Genomic DNA, 22,702 nt, shown 5'->3' with positions numbered 1-22,702 from the left:
TGTGATAAAGCCAAGGTGGAATAAATAAACTGTTTAAAGCGCTTCCGTCTATCAGTGGGAGATAATGTAGTCATGGAAATAAATAAATAAATAAATAAATAAATAAATAAATAAATAATGCTGGCTCTATTTTTCCTCCCTCATACGTTTTTTTTTTTTTTTCTCTCAGCCCTCTTTTAAAGCCTGTTATAGGACCATGGAGGCATCGCCACAGTTCCTTGTGCTGTGCACACCCCAGCTCAAGAGCCTTATCTGAGTCCCCACACTCCCCTGCCCACTAGCCTTGTACTGGCTGATACCTCCAATCTCCCTGGAGACAGGTGGCTATGTTTAAGAGCTGGGGTGGCAGTAGCAGTGAGTCAGGCTCCTCCCTGCCCCTGAAGGAAAGATCTCTTTCAACAGTGGTCTGCTGAGAGACTGTGAGCAGCTTCGGGTGGACAGAAAGTTGCAGTGAGCTCCAGGCCATGGGAACTGGTCCAGAGAGTTAACTTATGGTGCTTTGAGCCCCTGGGCCTTCCTCCTCTATTTCTTCACCTATGCTGTTGGCAGGAGTGTGTCTGCTCCTGGGAGAGCAGGACAAGGGGCTCTGGTGCCAGAGATGTAACTGGGCCCCTTGTCCCAGTGTGTGTGACTATGTTGGTGTTCAGGCCTGATGTGGGTGTGGAGGGTGAGCAGAGACGGTGACTTCCAGAGTCAGAAGGCCTGGTAGGATTGACATGGCCTCAGCTCCTTCTGTGACTAGCCTGGCAGATGAGGTCAACTGCCCCATCTGCCAAGGCACCCTGAGGGAGCCAGTCACCATTGACTGTGGCCACAACTTCTGTCGTGGCTGCCTCACTCGCTACTGCGAGATCCCAGGTCCAGAATCGGAGGAGTCCCTCAGCTGCCCGCTCTGCAAAGAGCCCTTCCGCCCAGGGAGCTTCCGGCCTAACTGGCAGCTGGCCAATGTGGTGGAGAACATCGAGCGCCTTCAGCTGGCGTCCACGCGAGGCCTGGAGGTGGAGGATGCCTGTCCGGAACACGGGGAGAAAATCTACTTCTTTTGCGAGGAGGATGAGGCACAGTTGTGTGTGGTATGCCGTGAAACTGGACAGCATGGGTCTCACACTGTGCGCTTCCTGGAGGACGCAGCAGGTCCCTACAGGGTAGGAGAGGATCCCTACAGGGTAGGAAGGGGCTCTGGGGCACCCTTGAGAGAGCTGGATTGGACTAAGGAAAGTAGAAAGGTGGTGTGGATTCTGGGCTGGAAGGAGTATCCGGACTCCAAATTTTTTTACCTTATTTGATCACCCAGGCACGTACTGAAGCACAGAGAAGCACGGAGTTATAATTAAGAGTTCTATGTTGTTTCCTTGTAGACCATAGTAAATCCTTTCTGAACGGATGAACCATCAAACCTGTGTGTGTCCCGTATCAGTTAAGTGTGCTTGAAGTTTGGATTTTAGGGAATGACAGTGCTTGTTTATGTACAAGAGTGAACGCCTGGTTTGTGGAGGGATGGTCTGAGTGTGTTCTGTTTGAAGCGTGTAACTCAATGTTCCTGTTGTGAATGGGCTGTTTGGGTGAATATTTGTGGCATATACTTTTTTATTTTTCATTAAGTGAGTGCATTACTGGTCTTAGTTGCTTTTATATCATATTTTGTTATGAGCAGGCATTTGTATGTATGATGTAGCAATTTATTAGTGATCTTTTCATAGTGAGACCAGCTTGCCTCAGACTAATTATATAGCCTAGGATGACCTTGAATTTCTGATTCTTCTAGTTCTACCCCCTGGATGAAGGGATTATAGGCATATGCTGCCCCACTCGTTTGATGCAGGGTTAGCAGTCCAGGGCTTCTTACATGCTAAGCAAGCGCTCTAATAACTGAGCTACATCCCCAGCTTGTCTGTATGTATTTCTAAACACACACACACACACACACACACATAGATATTTATGTGTTTGCTTGTTCCTAACTCTATTCTAGAACAATTTATAAAACTGGGCATCAATTATTTTTGTATCTAAATTTCTTCTCACTTTGTGTATCATTTGTAGATTATTGGTTCTAGTAAAAAGGGAGACGTTTGCATGTATTTCCTCTGGGTGACATAATTTCAGTTCCAGCTAAGAACATGTGGAGCTCAGATCATAGGTAATACTTGGCAGATGCAAAAGCAGGTAGCTGTTTAACCCAGAGAAGGGCTCAAAGGAGAAGCAAAGTCCTGACCTTTGACGGTAGATGAGAATGGGGGAAACCCTGCTCAAAATCTCTAGGACACAAAGCAAGAGTAATAAGACTCAAGGCCAGGTCTGGTGGTGCTCATCTATGGTCCTACTGTTTGCAAAACTGAGGCAAGAAGATCCTGAGTTTGAGGTAAGCCTGCACTACATGAGATCCAGCCTCAAAATGAGAACAAGAACGAAGACCCTGAGTCTCTCAAGGTGCTGGGGTTCACACTCATCCCCAGGGCACTTTGCTTCCACACATAGAAGGGAGGGACATCCCTTTACAGTTACTTTCTGCATCTTAATAGTTCATGCTCCTTCTACCCAGGAACAAATACAGAAGTGTCTCGTGTGTCTAAGGAAAGAGAGAGAAGAGATTCAAGAAACCCAGTCAAGAGAAAACAAAAGAATACAGGTGCTCCTGGTACGTCTCCACCCTCCCCAGGCCCAGCTCCTTCTCCCAGAGTCTAAGGCCCACAGAGCAGAGACGTGAAGGTCTCTGAATCTGAATCTTGTCTTTGATATTATTTCTTCCATCGATTCTTAACTTTGACTTCCTCACCTGTAAAAATGGAGATTAAGGTTCATTTCCTTATCAAATCAGTGCAGGAATTAGTGTGATCCTGCCTCTAACAGCCTGGTGGTATGTACAGTGTGCAGGGCAAGAGGCCAGGCATCTCTGGGGTCTTCTCTGAGCCCCTTTTAGAAGCTACAGTGGTGATAGGGAGGCAATGGTGGGCTGTGTCGCTCCCAGAAATGGAGTGACGAGCAGAAAGAACATAGCTTCACATCCTTATGGGGGCTGAGGAGCAGGCAGGAGTAGGGGGTTCTGATTTTACTGCCTAACCTTGGGAGGTGTGGGTATAGATCAAGAGGGAAGTGGGAATTTATAAGGAAAGGGCAGAAAGGATGGATGAGATGCCACAGGAAGAGGAGGAAAAGATGGGAGAAGATCTCGATGTGGGGGAGAGTAAAATGTTCTCCTTGGCTCTCATCTTCCCTTCTCAGACTCAGGTGGCCACCAAGAGGCAACAGGTGATCTCACAGTTTGCGCATCTGAGCCAGTTCCTGCAGCAACAGCAGACTGCCCTCTTAGCACAACTGGAGGGGTTAGATGGGGACATCTTGAAGCAGCAGGAAGAGTTTGATTCCCTGGCCACTGGGGAGATCTGCCGGTTCAGCACCCTGATTGAGGAGCTGGAGGAGAAGAACAAGCGGCCAGCCAGGGGGCTCCTGACGGTGAGGCCTGGCCTCTCGGGTCTCTGGAATTATTGCCTAATTGGTACCTCCTTGACATACACGGTTAGGCACTGCAGCTGGAGGTGGGGCATGGGGACAGGGGGTTGGATTGTAATCTGTGCTTCCCCAAGAGCTGCCTGGTCACTGTGCTCTCTAGTCTTGGTCTCTCCTTCCTGCCCTCCATAGAATGGAGAGGAAATGAGGATATGACAGTAAAAGGAGGTGGAGGTTGCTCCTGAGAAGTATCACACACTGTGCAAACAACTGCCAGGTGCTGCCTCCAAAGCAAAACTTTCCCCTCCGTTGGCCAGGAAGTTCTTCCTAGACTGTAGCACTTCCTTCAACTGGAGGAGAGTTATTGGGGGTCCGGGAGCATGATTTAGGGAGATGCACTGGGTACTGGGAAATAAGAGACTTTCGTGTAGAACTTGCTCACTTTTGCCTATAGCTGGGAGAAGTAGGTCGTATCATCAACTCTGCCCATGAAACAAAGGTCTGGGTTCTGGTCCTAATGTCCAAGGCTGGGAATATGGCAGTATTTTGGGTTTTATGGTCATAACAAAAGTGGGAGAGAAAAACTAGAACCTAATTCTCTCTCTCTCACTCTCTCTCTCTCTCTCTCTCTCTCTCTCTCTCTGTGTGTGTGTGTGTGTGTGTGTGTGTATGTGTGTGTGTGTCTGTCTGTTCCTCCCTCTCTCCCTCTCTCCTTTCTTTCCTTTCTTCCTTTCCCCTCCCAGGATATCAGAAGCACTCTAATAAGGTTAGTGATAAAGTATCTACTTCTTTCTTCCCCGTAGACATTCATCCATGCACCACGTACCTCGTTATTGAAGTGAAAATAAACCACATTCTCAGTTTAAGGTCCAGTCATATATAAATGTACAAATGCTCAAATGTGTTCTCAGATAGTGCTGTAGTATCTACCCACTTGTGCAGCAGTGGGGTCCATCTGAGCGGATCCAAGTCTCTATGTGGGAAGTCACTCCTCCAGGCCTTGTTAGAAAAAGATGGCTGTCTGGGGACATCATTAGAAGACAATAATTCTGGGGCTGGAGAGGTAGCTCAGTGGTTAAAAGCACTTGTTGCTCTTGCAGAGGACACAGGGCTCAGTTCCCAGAATCCATACAATAGCTCATACCTAGTAGATCCTATACCTTATTCTGTTCTCCATGAACAATTGCATGTATATGATATATGTATACATACATGCAGGCTAAATACCCTTACACATAAAATTAAGTACCTTTTAAAGATTTAATTTTTTAATTTAAGATTTTTTTTTTTAGTTTTTAGTGTTTGGGTTTTTGTTTTGTTTTGTTTTGTTTTTGTGTTTATTTTTGTGTTTTTGTTTTTGTTTTTGTTTTTGTTTTTGACAGGGTTTGTCTGTATAGCCCTGGCTGTCCTGGAACTCACTCTGTAGACCAGGCTGGCCTCAAATTCAGAAATCTGCCTGGCTCTGCCTCCCAAGTGCTGGGATTAAAGGCATGCACCACCACCACCTGGCTTGTTTTTAGTATTTTTTAAATTACTTAATTTAAAAAGTTAAATATATTTTTTAAATATTTTAAGAAAAAAATTTTTAATTCCCAGACTCTGCCATTTCTGTGCCCCTAGATGTGAAACCAGAAAGTGCCGGAAACCCGAGGCTATATCTCCAGAGCTGGGCCAAAGGATCCGGGACTTCCCCCAACAGGCCATCCCTCTGCGGCAGGAGATGAAGACATTTCTGGGTAAGGAGACCCCCAGCTTAGGAATGGCCTCCTGTCTCCACTGCCAAGTGGCGGCACTATGTATTTTAGCACATCTAATTTCCTCCAATACCTTGATTTTCTTATTTGCCACATCCGGTAAAATCTAACTCTTGGGACTATGTGGCCTCAAAGAGACATGATAAAAGTGAGGATTTGGGAGTTGGGGATTAACCTATTAAACATATCTGGCCAGTTGTGACATAATGTAGTAGAAAAATAGTGATTAACAACATCCATGACTGCATCACCGAGGATTCTCAGAGGCAAGTGTGATGCATTGTGTGTTTTGATGGTTAACTCTAGTCGGTGGCAGTATCTGCCTCACTGTGGAAGCTGATCCTTCCTTCCTCCTTTGCTTTCTGTCACTGGTTTTTTGCACTCCTGAAAGCTGAACTCAGGGCTTAAACAAGTGCCCTACACTGACCTATGTGCCCAGCCTTTCCCCCTACTTCTTTTTATTGTAATGGCTGTCTAAACTGAGACACCATTATAGGGACTGAGCTGCACTCCTTTCCCAGAAGAGGAAGTCATATGGCAGCCAGCCAAGAAGGTTTGAAATATAAGTTATGACTTTCTGCTCCCCAACCAACGGTGAAGTCATGAACAATGTCACATATTTCTATATGTCACACCCATGAAAAACATTCCCCTGGGAGGACATTTCTGGAAACCTACTTCCTGCAATGGGCTAGACAGTAGACAAAGTTTTACTCTAATCAAAACTGACTATTGACCGGTGTCTTAGTCAGGGTTTCTATTCCTGCACAAACATCATGACCAAGAAGCAAGTTGGGGAGGAAAGGGTTTATTCGGCTTACACTTCCATGCTGCTGTTCATCACCAAAGGAAGTCAGGACTGGAACTCAAACAGGTCAGGGAGCAGGAGCTGATGCAGAGGCCATGGAGGGATGTTCTTTACTGGCTTGCCTCCCCTGGCTTGCTCAGCCTGCTCTCTTATAGAACCCAAGACTACCAGCCCAGGGATGGTCCCACCCACAAGGGGCCTTTCCCCCTTGATCACTAATTGAGAAAATGCCTTACAGTTGGATCTCATGGAGGCATTTCCTCAACTGAAGCTCCTTTCTCTGTGATAACTCCAGCTGTGTCAAGTTGACACAAAAATAGCCAGTACAATTGACCCCTTGTCAACTTGACACACAAACACATCACTAGTAAGCCTCAACCCTTACATTCTTACTCATCCCCAAGATCTAAATAACTTTAAAAGTCCCACAGTCTTTACATATTCTTAAAATTTCAATCTCTTTAAAATATACATCTCTTTTAAAATCCAAAGTCTTTTTACAATTAAAAGTCTCTTAACTGTGGGTTCCACTAAAACAGTTTCTTCCTTCAAGGGGGAAAATATCAGGGCACAGTCACAATCAAAGCAAAAATCAATCTCTAACCGTCCAACGTCTGGGATCCAACTCACGATCTTCTGGGCTCCTCCAAGGGCTTGGGTCACTTCTCCAGCCATGCCCTTTGTAGCACACACGTCATCCTCTGGGCTCCAGATGCCTGTACTCCACTGCTGCTGCTGCTCTTGGTGGTCATCTCGTGGTACTGGCATCTCCAAAACACTGCATGACCCCTTCAGTCCTGGGCCTTCAATTGCAACTGAGGCTGCACCTTCACCAATGGCCTTCCATGGCCTCTCACAGTGCCGAGCCTCAGCTCCTCTGCATGGCCCCTTCATGCCTTCAAAACCAGTACCACCTGGGTGACCCTTACACATTACCAAGTCCCACCGCAGAAGGAGTACAACCTTGCCTATCTCTGGAACACAGCCTCTTTGTGCTTTCAGAAAACACTTCCCAGAAGATGTCACCTCAACGATGCTGGTCTCTTCTTAATCACCGCTAATTTCTTAGCTCCAGCTAACCAGCATCAATAGTCCCAGTAATGCAAAGTTTTTGCTTTAGTAGTTCTGGTATCTTGTTAATCACAGCTGATTCTTCAGCCCCAGCTAACCAGAACTACAAAATCTTCACAATAAAAACAGCAATGGCCCTGAAGAGAGTCTTTAATTTTCCCTCTGAAATTTCACAAACCAGGCCTCCATCTTCTGCACTGTTCTCAGCATTATCTTCCAAGCTCCTACACAACATCTGACAGAGCTCTTAACAACGAATGGATCTTCAAGCCCAAAGTTCCAAAGTCCTTCCACAGTCCTCCCCAAAACATGGTCAGGTTGTCACAGGAATACCCCACTCTGCTGGTACCAATTTGTCTTAGTCAGGGTTTCTATTCCTGCACAAACATCATGACCAAGAAGCAAGTTGGGGAGGAAAGGGTTTATTCGGCTTACACTTCCATGCTGCTGTTCATCACCAAAGGAAGTCAGGACTGGAACTCAAACAGGTCAGGGAGCAGGAGCTGATGCAGAGGCCATGGAGGGATGTTCTTTACTGGCTTGCCTCCCCTGGCTTGCTCAGCCTGCTCTCTTATAGAACCCAAGACTACCAGCCCAGGGATGGTCCCACCCACAAGGGGCCTTTCCCCCTTGATCACTAATTGAGAAAATGCCTTACAGTTGGATCTCATGGAGGCATTTCCTCAACTGAAGCTCCTTTCTCTGTGATAACTCCAGCTGTGTCAAGTTGACACAAAAATAGCCAGTACAACCGGCCTAAACATTATTTCCAAGTGGAAAAAAATAAACCTAGTTATCTATTCCCTAAGTACATGTGTGTCTTAAGATAGAGAAGGCAAGGTATCCATAGTCCCTATCTGCTCAGAGGTGGGGTAGCAGGTTTCTCTCTGAGTTCTAGGCCAGGAGCATCAGTAACCCATGTGAGATACCTGCATATCTGCAGCCCTGCCCCAGGGTGTCTGGATTTGAAATCACAGTAAGTGCTCTAAGATGTTTGGATGCAAACAAACTTAGAAGCGCTGGTCTACAGGATTCCACCTCCATTCTTCTCTCTGTTCCTTCCATCCTCATCGCTGATGTGTTCTGCGGTTTTGAGACCAATGAAATCTCATCTTGTCATTATTTCCTCCTCACAGAAAAACTCTGCTTTGAGTTGGACTATGAGCCAGGTAAGCCACCCTGCATTAGGATGTGGGGAATTTTTTAAAGTCCTGAGTACGGAAAACCATGTTTCTGAGTTCTGCAGAGTATGTTAAACATTCACACACATATTACATACATCCACATGACATGTAGCATACATACTTGTGTATATAAGCATATATACATACCTATATCAATAAATTCCACATTCAACCCCTGATAGAAAAACAGTGGTTTGTAGTGATATGGTAAGATTCTGCCCTTTTCATTACTTCCTAATAATGTAAATATTTGCACAGCATTTACGTTGTATTATACAATATAAGCAACCTAGAGATGATTTAGAGGGGAGACTGTGTGGTTGTGTGTGAAGGTGGCTGTGGTTGAAGGGGCTGTGTATGAGGAAGCTGTGTGGGAGGAGAGGTTATGTGAGGAGGCCATGTATGAGAGTTGCTGTGTATGATGGTAGTTGTATGTGAGGGATGCTCATTTAAAGGGATGCTGTATGTGGGAGAGGCTGTGTGTAAGGAAGGCTATGTGTGGAAGAAGGCGTGTGCAATGGCAGTTGTATGGAGGAAGGCTGTGTACAAGAGAGATTATGTAGGAGGGTATCAGAAGGGTTATGTGTGAGGTAGGCTGTTGTGAAGGGAGGCTGTTGGGGAGGGGATCATGTATGAAGAGGATGTAATGGGAAGCTGTGTGGGAGGGTAGCCATTTTCGATGTAGTGTGTGAAAGGGCGTTGTGTGCAGAGGCTGCATGAGGCTGACTTTGTGTGAGACAGAATATGTATGAGGACGCTGTGCTAAGAGGGGAGACTGTGTGTACAGATGTATGATTGGCTATGTAAGGAAGGCCTGTAAGAGGCTGATCATGGGTGAGGTTGGCTGGGACTTGGGGAAGAAAGTGTGAGAGTGTTTATGATGACACACAGATGTGAAAGTGGCTGTGTGTCGATATCAGTGTGCCCCTGTACAAAGACGCTGTACTTGAGGGGAAGCAACAGAGGTGGGAGGCCATGGGTAAGGCTATGTATGAAGAGGCAGTTTGTGAGGGTGCCCATGTGGGAGGCAGGTTGTGTGTTCACCAACAGGAGGCTTGAATGCTAGTCATGAGCTGTACAGTTTTCCAGAGGATGGTAGACCACGCAAGGGCAGCATACTCTTTGCAACTGGCTTTTCTGGCTTTAAAATGCACATGCATCCCCATGACATTCTTTTAGGATGCAGATTTTTAGTCTGCATGTCTAACCAGTTCCTTAGTGATACCCAATGCTCTGGAACACACAGCTGATTCAACACTAGCATCCAGGTATGGAAGTAAGATTTTTAGGCCATCCTAGTAGGTTGTAGCATTGACCTATTGACATATATGTTCCTTGTTTTATTTTATAGCTCATATCTCTCTAGACCCCCAGACTTCCCACCCCAAGCTCCTCCTCTCTGAAGACCACCGACGGGCTCGGTTCTCCTACAAATGGCAGAATTCACCAGATACCCCACAACGCTTTGATCGAGTCACCTGTGTCCTGGCCCAATGTGGTTTTACAGGGGGGAGACACACTTGGGTGGTGAATGTTGACTTGGCCCATGGAGGCAGCTGCACTGTAGGTGTGGTCAGAGAAGATGTACGACGGAAGGGAGAATTGAGGCTGAGACCAGAGGAGGGAATATGGGCAGTGAGGCTGGCTTGGGGCTTTGTCTCAGCTCTGGGTTCCTTCCCCACAAGGTTGGCCCTGGAGGAGCAACCCCGGAAGGTGCAGGTGTCTCTTGACTATGAGGTAGGCTGGATAACCTTCGTCAATGCTGTCACTCAGGAGCATATCTATACCTTCACTGCCTCCTTTACACAGAAGATCTTTCCCTTGTTTGGACTCTGGGGCAGAGGGTCCAGTTTTTCCCTGACCTGTCAGGAAGGTGCAGTTTCCCTCCTCTGAGTATGAGACTGGAATCAAGCACCCTTGGGAGCAGACCCTCGGCTGGGTCACCAAGCACAAAAGTGAATTTTTTAGACATTGTTTGGCATGTGTCAGTAAGGGACAAAGTGGTAGGACCTTTAGTTTCTTCATTGTTCAAGCCTTTTCCCCAGTGCCCATCAGATACTCGGGTATCTGGGACCTTGGCTGCTGCTGGCTGTTCTCACCATTGCCATCAATGGGCACAGACATAGATATACAAACAGTGCTGGATTTTAAGCCTCGAGACCTGGATTCCAGATGAAGCCCTGTAATCAACCAGCTGTGTGATTTCAAACAAAACTTTGCCTCTTCATTTTGTTTTCTTCCAAAGATATTAGCTAGTTTTTTCATATCTTCAAGAAACACTTTGGAGAAGTAGATATGATCAAAGTACACTATATACATTAATTAAATTCCAGAAGGATAAATAAAAATATTATTTGAAAAGGAAGCATCTTCTTTGTTCTACCATCATGTGCCATGCCTCTGACATGGCTTCTCAACACATCTTCTCACAAGACTTTCAGGGACACTGTGGGATCTCCCATGGGCTCTAGTCACCTCTGTGCCTGCTGATATCAGCCAATGTGCTGAGCTGCTGAGCCTACAGGGGGTACATGAGTGGCCAAAGCACCAGGTGGAGGTGGATGAGCTGGGCAAAGTGTCCACCCACCCAAGTTAAGAATAGGCCCATCATATTTCAAGGGTTGACCCAGGAAAACTCTATACCTTAGTCTTCAAAAACTCACATGGTCCCTGCAGGAAGGACTCCAAATATAAGAAGTTGGCACAAATTTCTGGTGGCTATCATGAAAGGCAGTGACAGTAACAGCAGCAGGGTCCTCTTGGATTATGTGAGGTCTGGGCCTCCCAGTGGCACCAACCTCCATTGCTACTTCTGGCTGTTGTACCAAATGGGACAAACCACTGAAGTGTGATAAACCCATTCTTACCAAGAGGTCTAATGATCACCATGGCAAGTTCAATGGCAGCCTTATATAAGAAATACCACCTGGGAGAACCCTGTTGGCTGGCACGGGTTACCAAGCAGAATGGATGACTACATGCACAAGTTGTACTAGCATCTTTCTGGGAAGTAGCAGTGTTGTGGACCCCATATTGTCAAGTTGTGCAAAACATGCCATTTTTCTTCCTCATGGGGAGGGCAAAGGGCTAGTATCATCTATAAGTGGTTTAACAAGGAGACACTCTGAGTCCAGAACTAGGCACAGTGCATCTTCAGAGATATGTTTTTAGAGTACTGTCCCCACTGAAACCAGGGTGAGCAAGACCCAGTGGTGTTGCTTGGTATGTTAGTGCTGTCTTTTCAGCGTCAAACAAAAAATAAAAGGCATTGGATACAGTAAAAAGGGGGCGGGGGAACTTTCAGAATCAAAAGTTCCTGGCAAGAAACAAAAGCAAAAATGTCTATCTTAGTAGTTACTTTTCTGTTGCAATAAGACACTAGGCCAGGACAGCTTATAAAGAAAGTTTATTTGGGGCTTACAGTTTCAGAGGCATAGAGTCTATAGCCATCATGGTAGAGAGCCTAGAGCAGGCAGGCAGGCGTGGTGTTGGAGCAACACCTGAGAGAATACATCTTGACCCACAAGCATGGGGTAGGAGGGGAGCTAACTGGTGTGAGCTCTTTGAAACCTCAAAACCAACCCTCAGTGACACACATCCTCGAACAAAGACACACCTAATCCTTTCCAAACAGTCTCACCAGCTGGGACCCAAGCACACATGAGCCTATGGGGGCCATTCTCATTGAAACCACCACATCATCCTATTCTGCAGTGGATTTGGATAAAAACTGGTAACTCCTTGAGAAGACACTGTAGGACTGCCAAGACGGCTCTGTTAGGATCCACATACATCGGCATGACTCACTATTTATGTTGAATTATGGTCAGCCATCAAACCTACCCAATAGAATGGAAAGTTTTTATTTTAACTTCTAAAGTGTGGTCATGTTTAAATTAGGAATCTTATTTGCTTTTATCTGTAACACAATGGCTAGCTAGTTGGTTGGGTAATACAATATATAGAACCTTTCAGTAAAAGAAAGAAACATTTTCCCCCTGTGCTAGCTATGTACAAACCGTGGTAGCTGTTGGTAATCTGATTCAGAAAAGGAGCACTGGGAAGACAATGAAGTAAAATGTGGTGGCTGCTGTGGGAGGAACTTGCTTGGCCATAATGGCTGCTCAGAGGAGGGGGTGCTGCAGAGGAGGGACTGTCTCCAGAGTGTTCAATATTTCCTACAAAATATATATCTAAAACATAATGGCATGTACAAGGGTCTATATAATGCCAAAATATACTCACAGCCCCCAAGCCCCATGTTCCACTAAAATGGACTGTATTTTCCTGTTTCTTTGTACTGGTTTTACTTGAGTGTTTAAAATGACTGTGAACCTCTAAAGTATGTATATATGAAGTTCTCTTCCTGTTATAAAAATTCATGCCCTTTATTGTCCTTACAGAGAGTAGATCTCTGTGCGATCTATTATCATCTTCCACTTTTGCTTTTTTTTATGTGTGTGTGCTTTGTGTATGTGTATGCATGGTTATATGCATGGCTACACATGTGCATATGGGGGAGGGGGGCTGAGGTCGATGTCAGATATCTCCTTCAATCACTCTCCACTAAGTGTCTCTTCCCAAACCTCGAGCTCACCCTTGCTGGACCTGGAGCTCACAACCAGTTCTGGTTAGTCTAGATAGCTAGTTGGTTTGGGGGTTCTCCTGACTTTTCCCTGCAAGTGCTGAGATTACAAGCAGCTGCTTAGCTTTTACTTATATTCTGGGGATCCAAACTCCAGTCTTCATGCTTACCCAGCAAGCATCTTACTTATGGAGTCATCTCCCTAATCTTCAGTATGCCCTGTTTAACATGAAGGAAACAGCTGTGTGTGTTACATGTATGCACTGTCTGTAGGTCAAAGCAGGAAGAGTGGGAATTCAAGGTCAACCTCTGTTACACAGTGAAACAGCAAATTTGATGCTAGTCTGAGCTACATCAATCCCTGTTGAAAAGGAGAGGAAAGAGAAAGTGTGTGTGTGTGTGTGTCACACAGTCATGCACACATACATGGTGGGATGAATGAGGAAGAGGAAGAAGAGGAGGACAGAACTGAGGCTTGGTGAAATTAGGTTATTTGCATGTCCAAAATCATACTGCCAGACTTTATAATCCATGCCTGACATCTGAGCTCTTAAACACTATTGTAAACTGTCTTGTTTGGAACCTGGTGGTTGAGTGACCCTGGTGAGCATGGTGACTATGCTCACTACAAGTGACAGCAATTTTGAAAGACAATTTGTATTTTTTTCCTTTCCTTTCTTTCTTTCTTTCTTTCTTTCTTTCTTTCTTTCTTTCTTTCTTTCTTTCTTTCTCTCTCTCTCTCTCTCTCTCTCTCCCTTCCTTCCTTCCTTCCTTCCTTCCTTCCTTCCTTCCTTCCTTCCTTCCTTCCTTCCTTCTTTCTTTCTTTCTTTCTTTCTTTCTTTCTTTCTTTCTTTCTTTCTTTCTTTCTTTTGTTCTTTCCATCTTTTTTTTTTCCTTTTGGTTTTTCAAGATAAGAGTTTCTCTGTGTAACCCTGACAGCCCTGGAACTCACTATGTAGACCAGGCTGGCCTAGAAGATGGAGATCTGCTTGCCTCTACCTCTCGAATTAAAAGATTTGTTGACTTTTATTTTATGTGCATGTGATGCGCATGCCTACTGGTATCTATCTGTGGAGACCCAAAGAAGGTGTTATCTCTTGGAATTGGAGTTTCAGACAAGTGTGAGCCACTATGAGGGTGCTGGCAATTGAACCCTGGGCTTCTGGAAGGGCAACCGGTGCTCTGAAACGGCCAAGCTGTCTCTCTATTCCCTAAGTTGTATTTCTTAAATTGAGAAGTAGAACTGCCAGAGCGGGAAGATACTCTTCCAATCTGTCAGTGTATGTTCCTCCCTAGATAGCCTGAAGCTTACTCCCTTTTGAAAGATTTGATGACTTCCCAGTAAGGTGACTGATACACCTCCAGACTCCATTTGCTTCCCCGGGAAGAGCTACGGTCTGTCTAAAGGCTCCAGGCTTAGGCTCCCAATTGCTTTCTACCAGACCCCAGAGAAGTGTTACACACTTTGCCTGACATCCACAGGTTAACTCCTGATTTTTCTCTACTTACCTTGTAAAAGGTAATTCTGCCACAAAGAAAAGAGGCCCATCCCAGTTGGTTTAAATAATAGGGAAGTTTATTATAAAAACAGATGCAGAAGTAAGAGAAAATAGTTTTTACAATTTTCCAGGCCTTATGGAAACTATGGGCAGGGACAGGGTGGTTAGTGGGGGCATTTTCAGCTCCCAGAAGTATCTGTTTCCAACTTTGTGGTGTTGGAAGGGTTTACTGCAACTGTAAAGCCCAGGTTCCCTGATTCTTGTCACTCAGAAGATGGAGGCTGCTCTAGGAAACTAGGAGCTGCCCACATATCTTTCCCCTCAGCGTCCCCAACTTTAGCAAAAAGAGTCTCTTGAATGCGTCTATTAGCAAGAACGAGTCTATGGCCACTACAGTTGACCTTCGTCACTTCTGCTATATTCCTTTGATGACAAGCAAGTCACCGATGGCACTCATTCTCCAGAGAACAAAGTGAGAACTGTGGAAATCACCCTCAAGTCTGCATGCCACAGTCATAATGAATGGACAATGTGGGCTGTACAAACAGGAGGTTCTATCAGAGTCAGAAGAACCTATTACCCAATAAACCTGCCAAGCTCCATAAGCTGAGGCGGGCTCACTCTGCTGTATCATCCAGATGTTTTGATGCCCACGAGACCATGGGCAGTAGGTGCAATCATCAGCACACAGTTATATGAAGATCTGAAATGTCTGGCCACAACAGTGGGAGCCACAAGCTCAAGTCTGGCTTAGGAAGGAGACTATGTCCCAGCATCAGAAGCTAGATCATCAGATGGGAGCTGTGAGGATGAGAATATACCAGGAGGACTAACTGAGCTTTGGACCAGCTGGAGTAACACGAGAGAGAAGTCCTTCTAATTTCTGTGGTGCGCTCCTAAAGACAAAGAAATCATTCATTAATTCATACGTATTCTACTGAATCTTCCCCTGGCCATGTAGTATGATGGTATCAAGTATATCTCCTTGACTTTTTAAATTTAGCCCATATACATATCTATGTTATGTGGTCTGCATGTGTCTTCATATGTGGGACAGAGGGGAAGGGGCTTATACCTGTCCAGTAAGTCACTGGCATCCTGGGAAAGAAAAGGTGACAGTCAGTTTCTATGTTCTTGCCACTGAATACCCTCCCTGGTTCATGCTTGAGGGCCGCTTTGCATGCTGCCATGAGAGCCAAAGCACAGCACTCCACCTCACTCTGTTGTGTCATGGTGTAGCCCTGTACAATATACCCACCCCACACTCAACACACAAACACACACACACATGCACACACACTTGTGCTCAAGAGAGCATGCATGTGCATGTACACACAGACTACATGCACACACACATTTTTGCACACTCACTCGTGTGCTCTCATGTACACACACACACACACCACATACACATGCATGCACACACACTGAAACCACCACACATACCAGGAGTACCTCCCCTTACACCTCCCAGAAGGGACCTGCAGGAAGCCTGTTTACTATTCAAAGAATCCCTCTCTGAATTTGGGGGTGTCTTAGGAAGTACACCTTCAGGGTGCTGGCATCCAGATCCTTGGCCATCCTTTCCAGGCCAGAAACCAGGATGCTGAGCTGTGTTACTGCCTCAGAGAAGCTAAAGATCTTGGCCACCTCTTCTGGTAAGTCCTCTTGGTCCAGCCAATGCCAAGGGAGAGCCTTCAGTTGTTCCTTGCTTTGGTCTTGGTTCTGCAGGTCAGTTCTTAGGCTGTGACACTCACAATCCACCTGAAAGCACAGAAGAGGAGCTACCCTGAGATTCAATAATAGAGGGCTCTCTCCTGTCTCTCTAAGCACTGAATAGCTAGGTGGGAATATTGTTCTCCCCTCCTCTTCCTACACAGCCTTGCCTCACCAGCCATTGTATTTCAGGAGCTCTTCATAAAGCTCCTCCCACTTCCCACTCACAGTTCTGAGCACATCTGCAGATATTGGGTCCTGCCACAGTGGAACACACACACACACACACACACACACACACACACACACACACACCACTCAGCTATGCTCTTTTGATGTCTGCCTTCAGCCCTGTAAGTAAGGAAAGAGCTCACCCAAGTGAGCGAGGGGGATAGAAGAGTGATTGCCAAAGACAGATTGGAGTTTCGTGACTTTTGTAAAATTTTGAACTATCTATTTTGATTCTCACTGAGTACCAGGGAGAATAGGTGTTTTTCTTTAAGAAAAAAATTAATGCATGGAGGTCAGAAGGCTTCGCATTCTGTTCACTAATCAATCTCAAAACCAAGCCCCAAACCAAGGTTTTCAGCCTGCATGATCACAATTCCACAACTGTGGCTGCTCTGAAGACAGTTGTCCACAACAAGGGAGAGGCCCTTCAGAACTCAGACACCCACCTGCAGAGCCTGCAGCATCTTCTTTTCCTGAGCCTTAAGCTGTTGAAGGTCCCCAAGGTCCTTCCTGAGCTTCCTGCTTCTCCGATTGAGTCTTTCCTAGAGACAGACACAGGTGGAGGATGAGGCAGTATCCACAGGGGAATCCTCCACAGAGCACAATGGGCCCTTGGGTGAAAGTGTGAATTAATACCAAAACCAGGTCTGGTGCTATTCACCTTTAATTCCAGCACTTGGGAAGCAGAGGCAGCTATACTGAGTTTGAGACCAGCCTGGCTTTCACAGCCAGTTCCAGGTCAGCCAGGTTTATGTAGAGAGACCCTGTTTCAAAAAAACAAAACCAAGCCATTTCTGGGGATTGGCTCAGCACTTAAGAGCGCTTACTGGTCTTCAGGAGACCTGAGTTCAGTTCCCAATACCCACACTGGACAGCTCACAACTGCCTGTAACTTCAGTTTTAGGGAACTTCCAAGGACACATACACATCATACACATGTACACACAAACAATATTTTTTTTAGAGAAAGCAAATATAAATAATGTCAATAACTCTAAATGCATGAAACAAGATGGGGGCATCATTTACCATGTTTAAAATAAGTAAGAGAGTTCCAGTTTTATAAACATATTTAAAGATGTTTTAATTTTTAATTATGTGTATGAGTATGTGTCTGTATGTGAATATGTGCATGTGTATGGGTACCCAAGGAGCCTAGAAAAGCACTAGCACAAGATCTCATGAAGATAGAATTACATACAGGTGGTTCTGAGCCACCTGGTGTGGGTGCTGGGAACCAAACTTAGGTCTTCTGAGAGAGCAACACTCCCTCTTAACTACTTAGCCTCTAACTCCTGCAAATGCACCCTCTCTGTGTGTCTCTGTCTCTCTCTCTGTTCTGTCTGTCTCTGTGTCTCTCTGTCTCTGTCTCTGTCTCTCTGTTCTGTCTGTCTCTGTGTCTCTGTGTCTCTCTCTGTGTCTCTGTGTGTGTGTGTGTGTGTATGTTGTTGTTGTAGAGACAGGGTTTCACTGTGTAGCTCAATTTGGTTTGGGATTCGGATATCAGCCTGCCTCTGCCTCCAAGTGCTGGGGCTTAAAGGTTTGCACCACCACACCTGGCTCCAGACCATGACTTTGTATGCTAATGTGGAAAAAAAGTAATTAAAGAAATTTTAAACAAACCCTGATTAATAAATTCTCCAAGTGAAACAGGATTTCTCTGGACTTGGATTCTGCATCTGCTCCCCCACACCCCATCTTTGTCCTGGTGCATGTCTCAGCTGTAATGTCACTTCCGGACAGGCCTTGGTTGATCACTCTAGGAAGGGCCACCCATTATTCTCCTTCTTAGATCGCAAACACTTGTAGTTCTGTTTCTTGCCTGCCTTTCTGATAAGTGCAGTTGGCCTTGTTTACGTACGTGCAGCAGACACTCACTGTCTTCCTTATAAGAACAAATGTTCATATTTATTTTTCTACACTTCCTGTTACTACTTAAGTACGGACTTGAAGTCCTGAATCACCTTTGCATTTCCTCCCAATGCCTGGCGTGACATCTTACAGACAGCACAGACCCGAGTTAATCATTCAAGGATGGAAGAGCCCTGTCTTTGCACACCTGACTCATGGGTAGCCCTACCCCTCTACTGTAGACTTAGTAGACACAGTAGAACATGGTTCTTTCAGCTTTCTGAATCATCCTGTACATTCGGTTTCGATTTAGACTGCCCCGTCTGTTGTTCCACATGGTGACGACTTTCTTTAAAAGCCAACTATCTGAGAGATTTTGGAAATTTACCCTTCAGGGCTGAGGAAGAAGTTCAGTGATAGAACATTTATCTGGCATGTGTGGGGCCCTGGGTTCAAACCACAACTCCACAAAGAAAAAGGGCAAAAAAGATAAAAGAATATCTAGCCTTCACTATTGGGTAGAAAGACCTGACAGGGAAGTATGCACAGGGCAGACAAGGAAGGGTCAGCTTTGGCTTCCACCATGACGCCCCTGAAGCTTCAGGTTGGGTATCTGCTTGACAACAGCCCTTCTTATTCTCAGGAATTGATATGCCGATCAGGTGAGAACAGAAGTTAAATGGAAGCCAAATATTGATAGCCGCTTGCTCAGAACTTCTGAAGCAGAGGGAGTTAGAGAGTGGGCCCTAGAGGTGAGGATGCAACCACAATGTGTAGACAGCAGGATGATGGGATGGGTGAGGCCACTCCACGGGAGACGCTGAATGACTAGAACCCATTTTAAGGATATGACATCATAAGGAAATGTCAGAACCATTCACCTTTAACATCCCCAGATGACGCAGGTTTCTCTAGCAGATTAGCAGGTGTACAACGTATACCTTTGACTCATTGATCTTCTGAGTCAAGAGAAATACCAGTGCTGAGGAAGAGGTATAGCATGTGTGAGGAGGCCTTGTGTTCAAACCCTAGAACTATTTTTGTTTTTTTTTACAATTAGTTTTGAAAAGAGTAGAAGCAAAAAGAGAGAACTAAGGTTTGGAAAGAAAAAGACGAAGTCTAGCAAGAAGCTCTGGGCAGAGCCAAATGGTAGAAAAAGAAAAGCTGTGGTAACATCTGTAATTCCAAACCCAGCAGACTAACGCAGGAGGATTGCCATCAGTTATAGATGAACTGGGACTACAGATTAAGGTTCTGTCCTGAGGAATGCAAACAAACAATGGGTCTGGAGAGATGACTCAGTAGTTAAGAGCACTGACTGCTCCTGGAGAGAACCTGGAACCCAGATAGCAGCCTATAACTTCCTGTAACTCTAGTTCCAAGGGATCTGATGATCTTTTCTGGCTTCCTCATATACCAGGTATGCATGTGGTGCACATGCAGGCAAAACACATGTGTACATATAATAAAAATAAATTAAATTGTACAAAGTGAAAAAAAACCTGTCTATATTACAAATGCGCAGTTCTTCGAACTGTTTGACATGGTGAATCTGCTGACATATGCCTGTAATCTAGCTACTCTGGAGGCTATAGCACAGAGATACAAAGTAAGATTCTGTCTCAAAATAAAAATTAAAAAAGAAGACTGTATATTTAGCTTACCTTGCATGTATGTACAAGGCCCTAGGTTCAATCTTTACCCTTAGTACTGTGAGAGGAACAGGAGGAGGAGGAGGAAGGGGGAAGGGAATGAAGAAAGGAAGGAGGAGGAAGATGAAAAGGAGGAAGAGGAAGGGGGTTGGCATACAGGCAGGATACAAAGAACAATGGGACAGGGCAAGAGCTACATGGGACATTCAATAAATGGTGGTGGGACAGTTTGCTATAATTTGGAAAAGGTAAAGTTAGATTTCTAGCTTATACTTCCACCAAAATATCATAGCTATTTTAACGTCTCCAAAAAACACGCTAAAATGTATTCATCATGTCATCCTGTGTAACCTAAAAACCATAGACTGTGAATAACTAGTTTTCTAACTTTTGATCTATTCATAGGGTTGGACAGAGACATTCAGGAGCTCTGGATGCATTAATGGGAAAAATGGGGAAATGTCCAAAACATCAAAAAGATAGAGGAAAAGACAGAGGGCGCTGGAAAGATGGCTCAGTGGGTAAGGGCACTTGCCACCAAGTCTCATAATCTGAGCCCAGTCTTCACAACCCACATAGTAAAAGGAGAGAACTGACTTCACAAAGTTATCCTCTGGCCTCCACATGCAAGCCACAGCACATCCTTACCAACACAGCATGTAGACACACAATAATTCATTGTTGTTTTATCTTTTGAAGTACCGAGGATTGAACCCACAGCTTCATCTATGTCAAGCAGGCGCTCTACCTCTGAGCTACATCCCTAGTGTATGTCTTTCTGATTCTGTCCCTCTCTCTTGTGAATGAGTGCGTGAGTGTGAGTGTGTGTATGTGTGTGTGTACGCGCGCGCGAGTGTATTTTTAAAAAGACTATTCAAACACACTGATATATTTTAGAAGAACAGATCAAAAGAAATCTAATGCTGATTATCTCTGAAGACTGTGAATGGGTAAAGACAAGGGAAAAGATTCATTATTATTTTCTTACATTTATTTACTTGGAAGTGGGCACACATGGTGGAACTTATGTGGAAGTTAGTGGCAGTTAATACGAACCATTTCTATCCTTCTACCATATGAGTCCCAGAGATCAAACTCAGGGAAGAAAGCTTGGTGACACACTCCTTTACCCTCAGTGCTCTCATATCTCACAGGTAAGAGTTTTAGTTTTGATAGTTTATCATTTGGTATCAACTGGATTTACTACCAAAAGCGTGAATCGTTTTTTTTAGAAAAAATAAATAAATAAAACAAGAAACAACAGTAGTGTTCAGGAAAGGAAGGAAAGGGGGGGGAATAGGGCATCGTGTACAAGTTTTCAGATTTCAAATCTTTACAAGATAACAGCACAGATAAAACTTGATGACATGTCTAGACTAGCTTCTAGGACCATCCACCAGGGAACCCATATAATCTTAGTCAAGAAGTGGTTCTCATTTCTAGTACAACATCTCATTAACTAGTACATTATGTAATGCACAGCATCTCATTAGCTAGTACATATCCAGCACAGCACCTCATGAACTAATACATTATCTAGTACAGCAAGAGTAAACACAGTGGCCCATACTTCCTGGGTCTTCACCGTCATAGTAGCAGGATCACCTACATGGATACATGGAGACCTGGAAACCCTGATAGTAGCAGAGAGGCACACAGAAAAGCAAAGACCAAGGCCCCAAGTTGGATGACCAGAAAAGTCAAAGGAGAGTGTCAGTTACCAAGCCTCTGTGAGGATCTGAACTTAGGAAGAGTCCAATGGGGTGACACAACCTTACCTTGTAGTGGCTGATGGCATTTTCAATGGAGAGTTCAGTATGGGACTGGTGTTCAGGGGATTGGAGGCATTCCTCACACAAGAGATGTCCGCTAGCCTCACAGAACCTGCACACCCTCTTCTGGTGGGTGTGGCAGATGTAATTGTCTCCAAGGACCCCCTCGGAACATGGCTTCCTGCAGACTGGGCAGCTGAGAATCCCAGAGACTGAAGCCTTATCCATGTGCTGGGTCAGGCACATGCGGCAGAAGAGATGTCTGCAGTCGGTGCTCACAGCCTCCTTCAGGGGATCCAGGCAGATAGGACAAATGTCCTGGTTGTCCTTGTTAAGAGAGCCCATGGTCCCACCTCACTAGTATCCCCACTGGGTCTTTTGAAGGCCAGAGAGTCCCATGTGAAAGGGCTCGGTAGAAGTTGATCTGAAGCAAGATAAAGTGGACTGGGGCCTGGACTTAAGGCCACTGTCCACTATCAGAGAGTCCAGAGTCTGGACTATAAGAGACACAATCCTGCAGGGATTAAAAAAAAAAAAAAAAACTCAGTATTTGCTAAACTTGAAACTATTTCTTATACAATTCTTCCACACACCTGGAGGAAGCAGGAGTTCCAAACCCCAATTCTGTTTTGAGAGTTTTCTGTGCAATCGTTTTACAGTTTAAAGCTAAATTTTAGGCCACCTTGTTATGGTCATGGCCAGAAGTAAACTATCAACGACAAGCTGACAGTCTCTACTGTGTGGCTGGCAGGGAGAATTCAGCCAGAACTTTATGTGTCCCCTCTGGGGCTGGTTCCCTACAGGGCTCACTGCTACTGTTTGATACCACCAACCTCTTAAGGTGGAACCTTGTCAGTGACCCTTTATTAACCATCAAGTTATCCAAGAGTGCAATGATGTCATGTTGAAAGAGAAAGAGAACAGGAGAGAGGGGGGAGGGAGGGAGAAAGAGAGAGGGAGGGAGAAAGAGAGAGAGAGAGAGAGAGAAAGAGAGAGAGAATGACTACTTTGTCCTTTCCTTTCAAACAACTTCCAAGGATGACCTAAAGAAGGAAGTTCCTCCTCCTCCCCCTCTTCCTCTTCCTCTTCCTCCTCCTCCTCTTCCTTACCCCACTTCTTGTTTGAGCACCCT

At 45.1% G+C, this 22,702-nt stretch overlaps 2 protein-coding genes and 1 pseudogene across 4 annotated transcripts; 2 read left to right on the top strand and 1 right to left on the bottom strand.

Moving 5' to 3' along the window:
• Positions 1–434: 434 nt before the first annotated feature.
• Trim10 (tripartite motif containing 10) lies at positions 435–10,568 on the top strand. Its single transcript, XM_021149175.2, has 7 exons — positions 435–1,145; positions 2,543–2,638; positions 3,223–3,453; positions 4,191–4,213; positions 5,068–5,183; positions 8,217–8,249; positions 9,616–10,568. The coding sequence occupies exons 1-7, from the start codon at positions 717–719 to the stop codon at positions 10,155–10,157; spliced, it is 1,470 nt and encodes a 489-aa protein (XP_021004834.1). The 5' UTR covers positions 435–716; the 3' UTR covers positions 10,158–10,568.
• LOC110312227 (phosphatidylethanolamine-binding protein 1-like) lies at positions 10,437–11,278 on the top strand (annotated as a pseudogene).
• A 3,899-nt stretch (positions 11,279–15,177) lies between these two features.
• On the bottom strand, positions 15,178–21,915 carry Trim40 (tripartite motif containing 40). Of its 3 annotated transcripts, none has more exons than XM_021149189.2 (5): positions 21,577–21,915; positions 16,742–16,837; positions 15,897–16,112; positions 15,424–15,446; positions 15,178–15,244 (listed from the first exon to the last, which is right to left on the bottom strand). In XM_021149189.2, the coding sequence occupies exons 1-5, from the start codon at positions 21,913–21,915 to the stop codon at positions 15,178–15,180; spliced, it is 741 nt and encodes a 246-aa protein (XP_021004848.1). The 3 variants fall into 3 exon arrangements, with proteins under 3 accessions (XP_021004848.1, XP_021004850.1, XP_085689310.1); XM_021149191.2 differs by having other exon boundaries at positions 15,999–16,112; XM_085833184.1 differs by lacking the exon at positions 15,178–15,244 and having other exon boundaries at positions 15,348–15,446.
• Positions 21,916–22,702: the final 787 nt, after the last annotated feature.

Source organism: Mus caroli, unplaced genomic scaffold (genome assembly GCF_978045245.1).
Source record: "Mus caroli unplaced genomic scaffold, Mus_caroli_1 scaffold_18, whole genome shotgun sequence".
Lineage (NCBI taxonomy): Eukaryota > Metazoa > Chordata > Mammalia > Rodentia > Muridae > Mus > Mus caroli.
The sequence above is the reverse complement of the archived record's forward strand: the minus strand, read 5'-3'. Positions and strand labels throughout refer to the sequence as shown.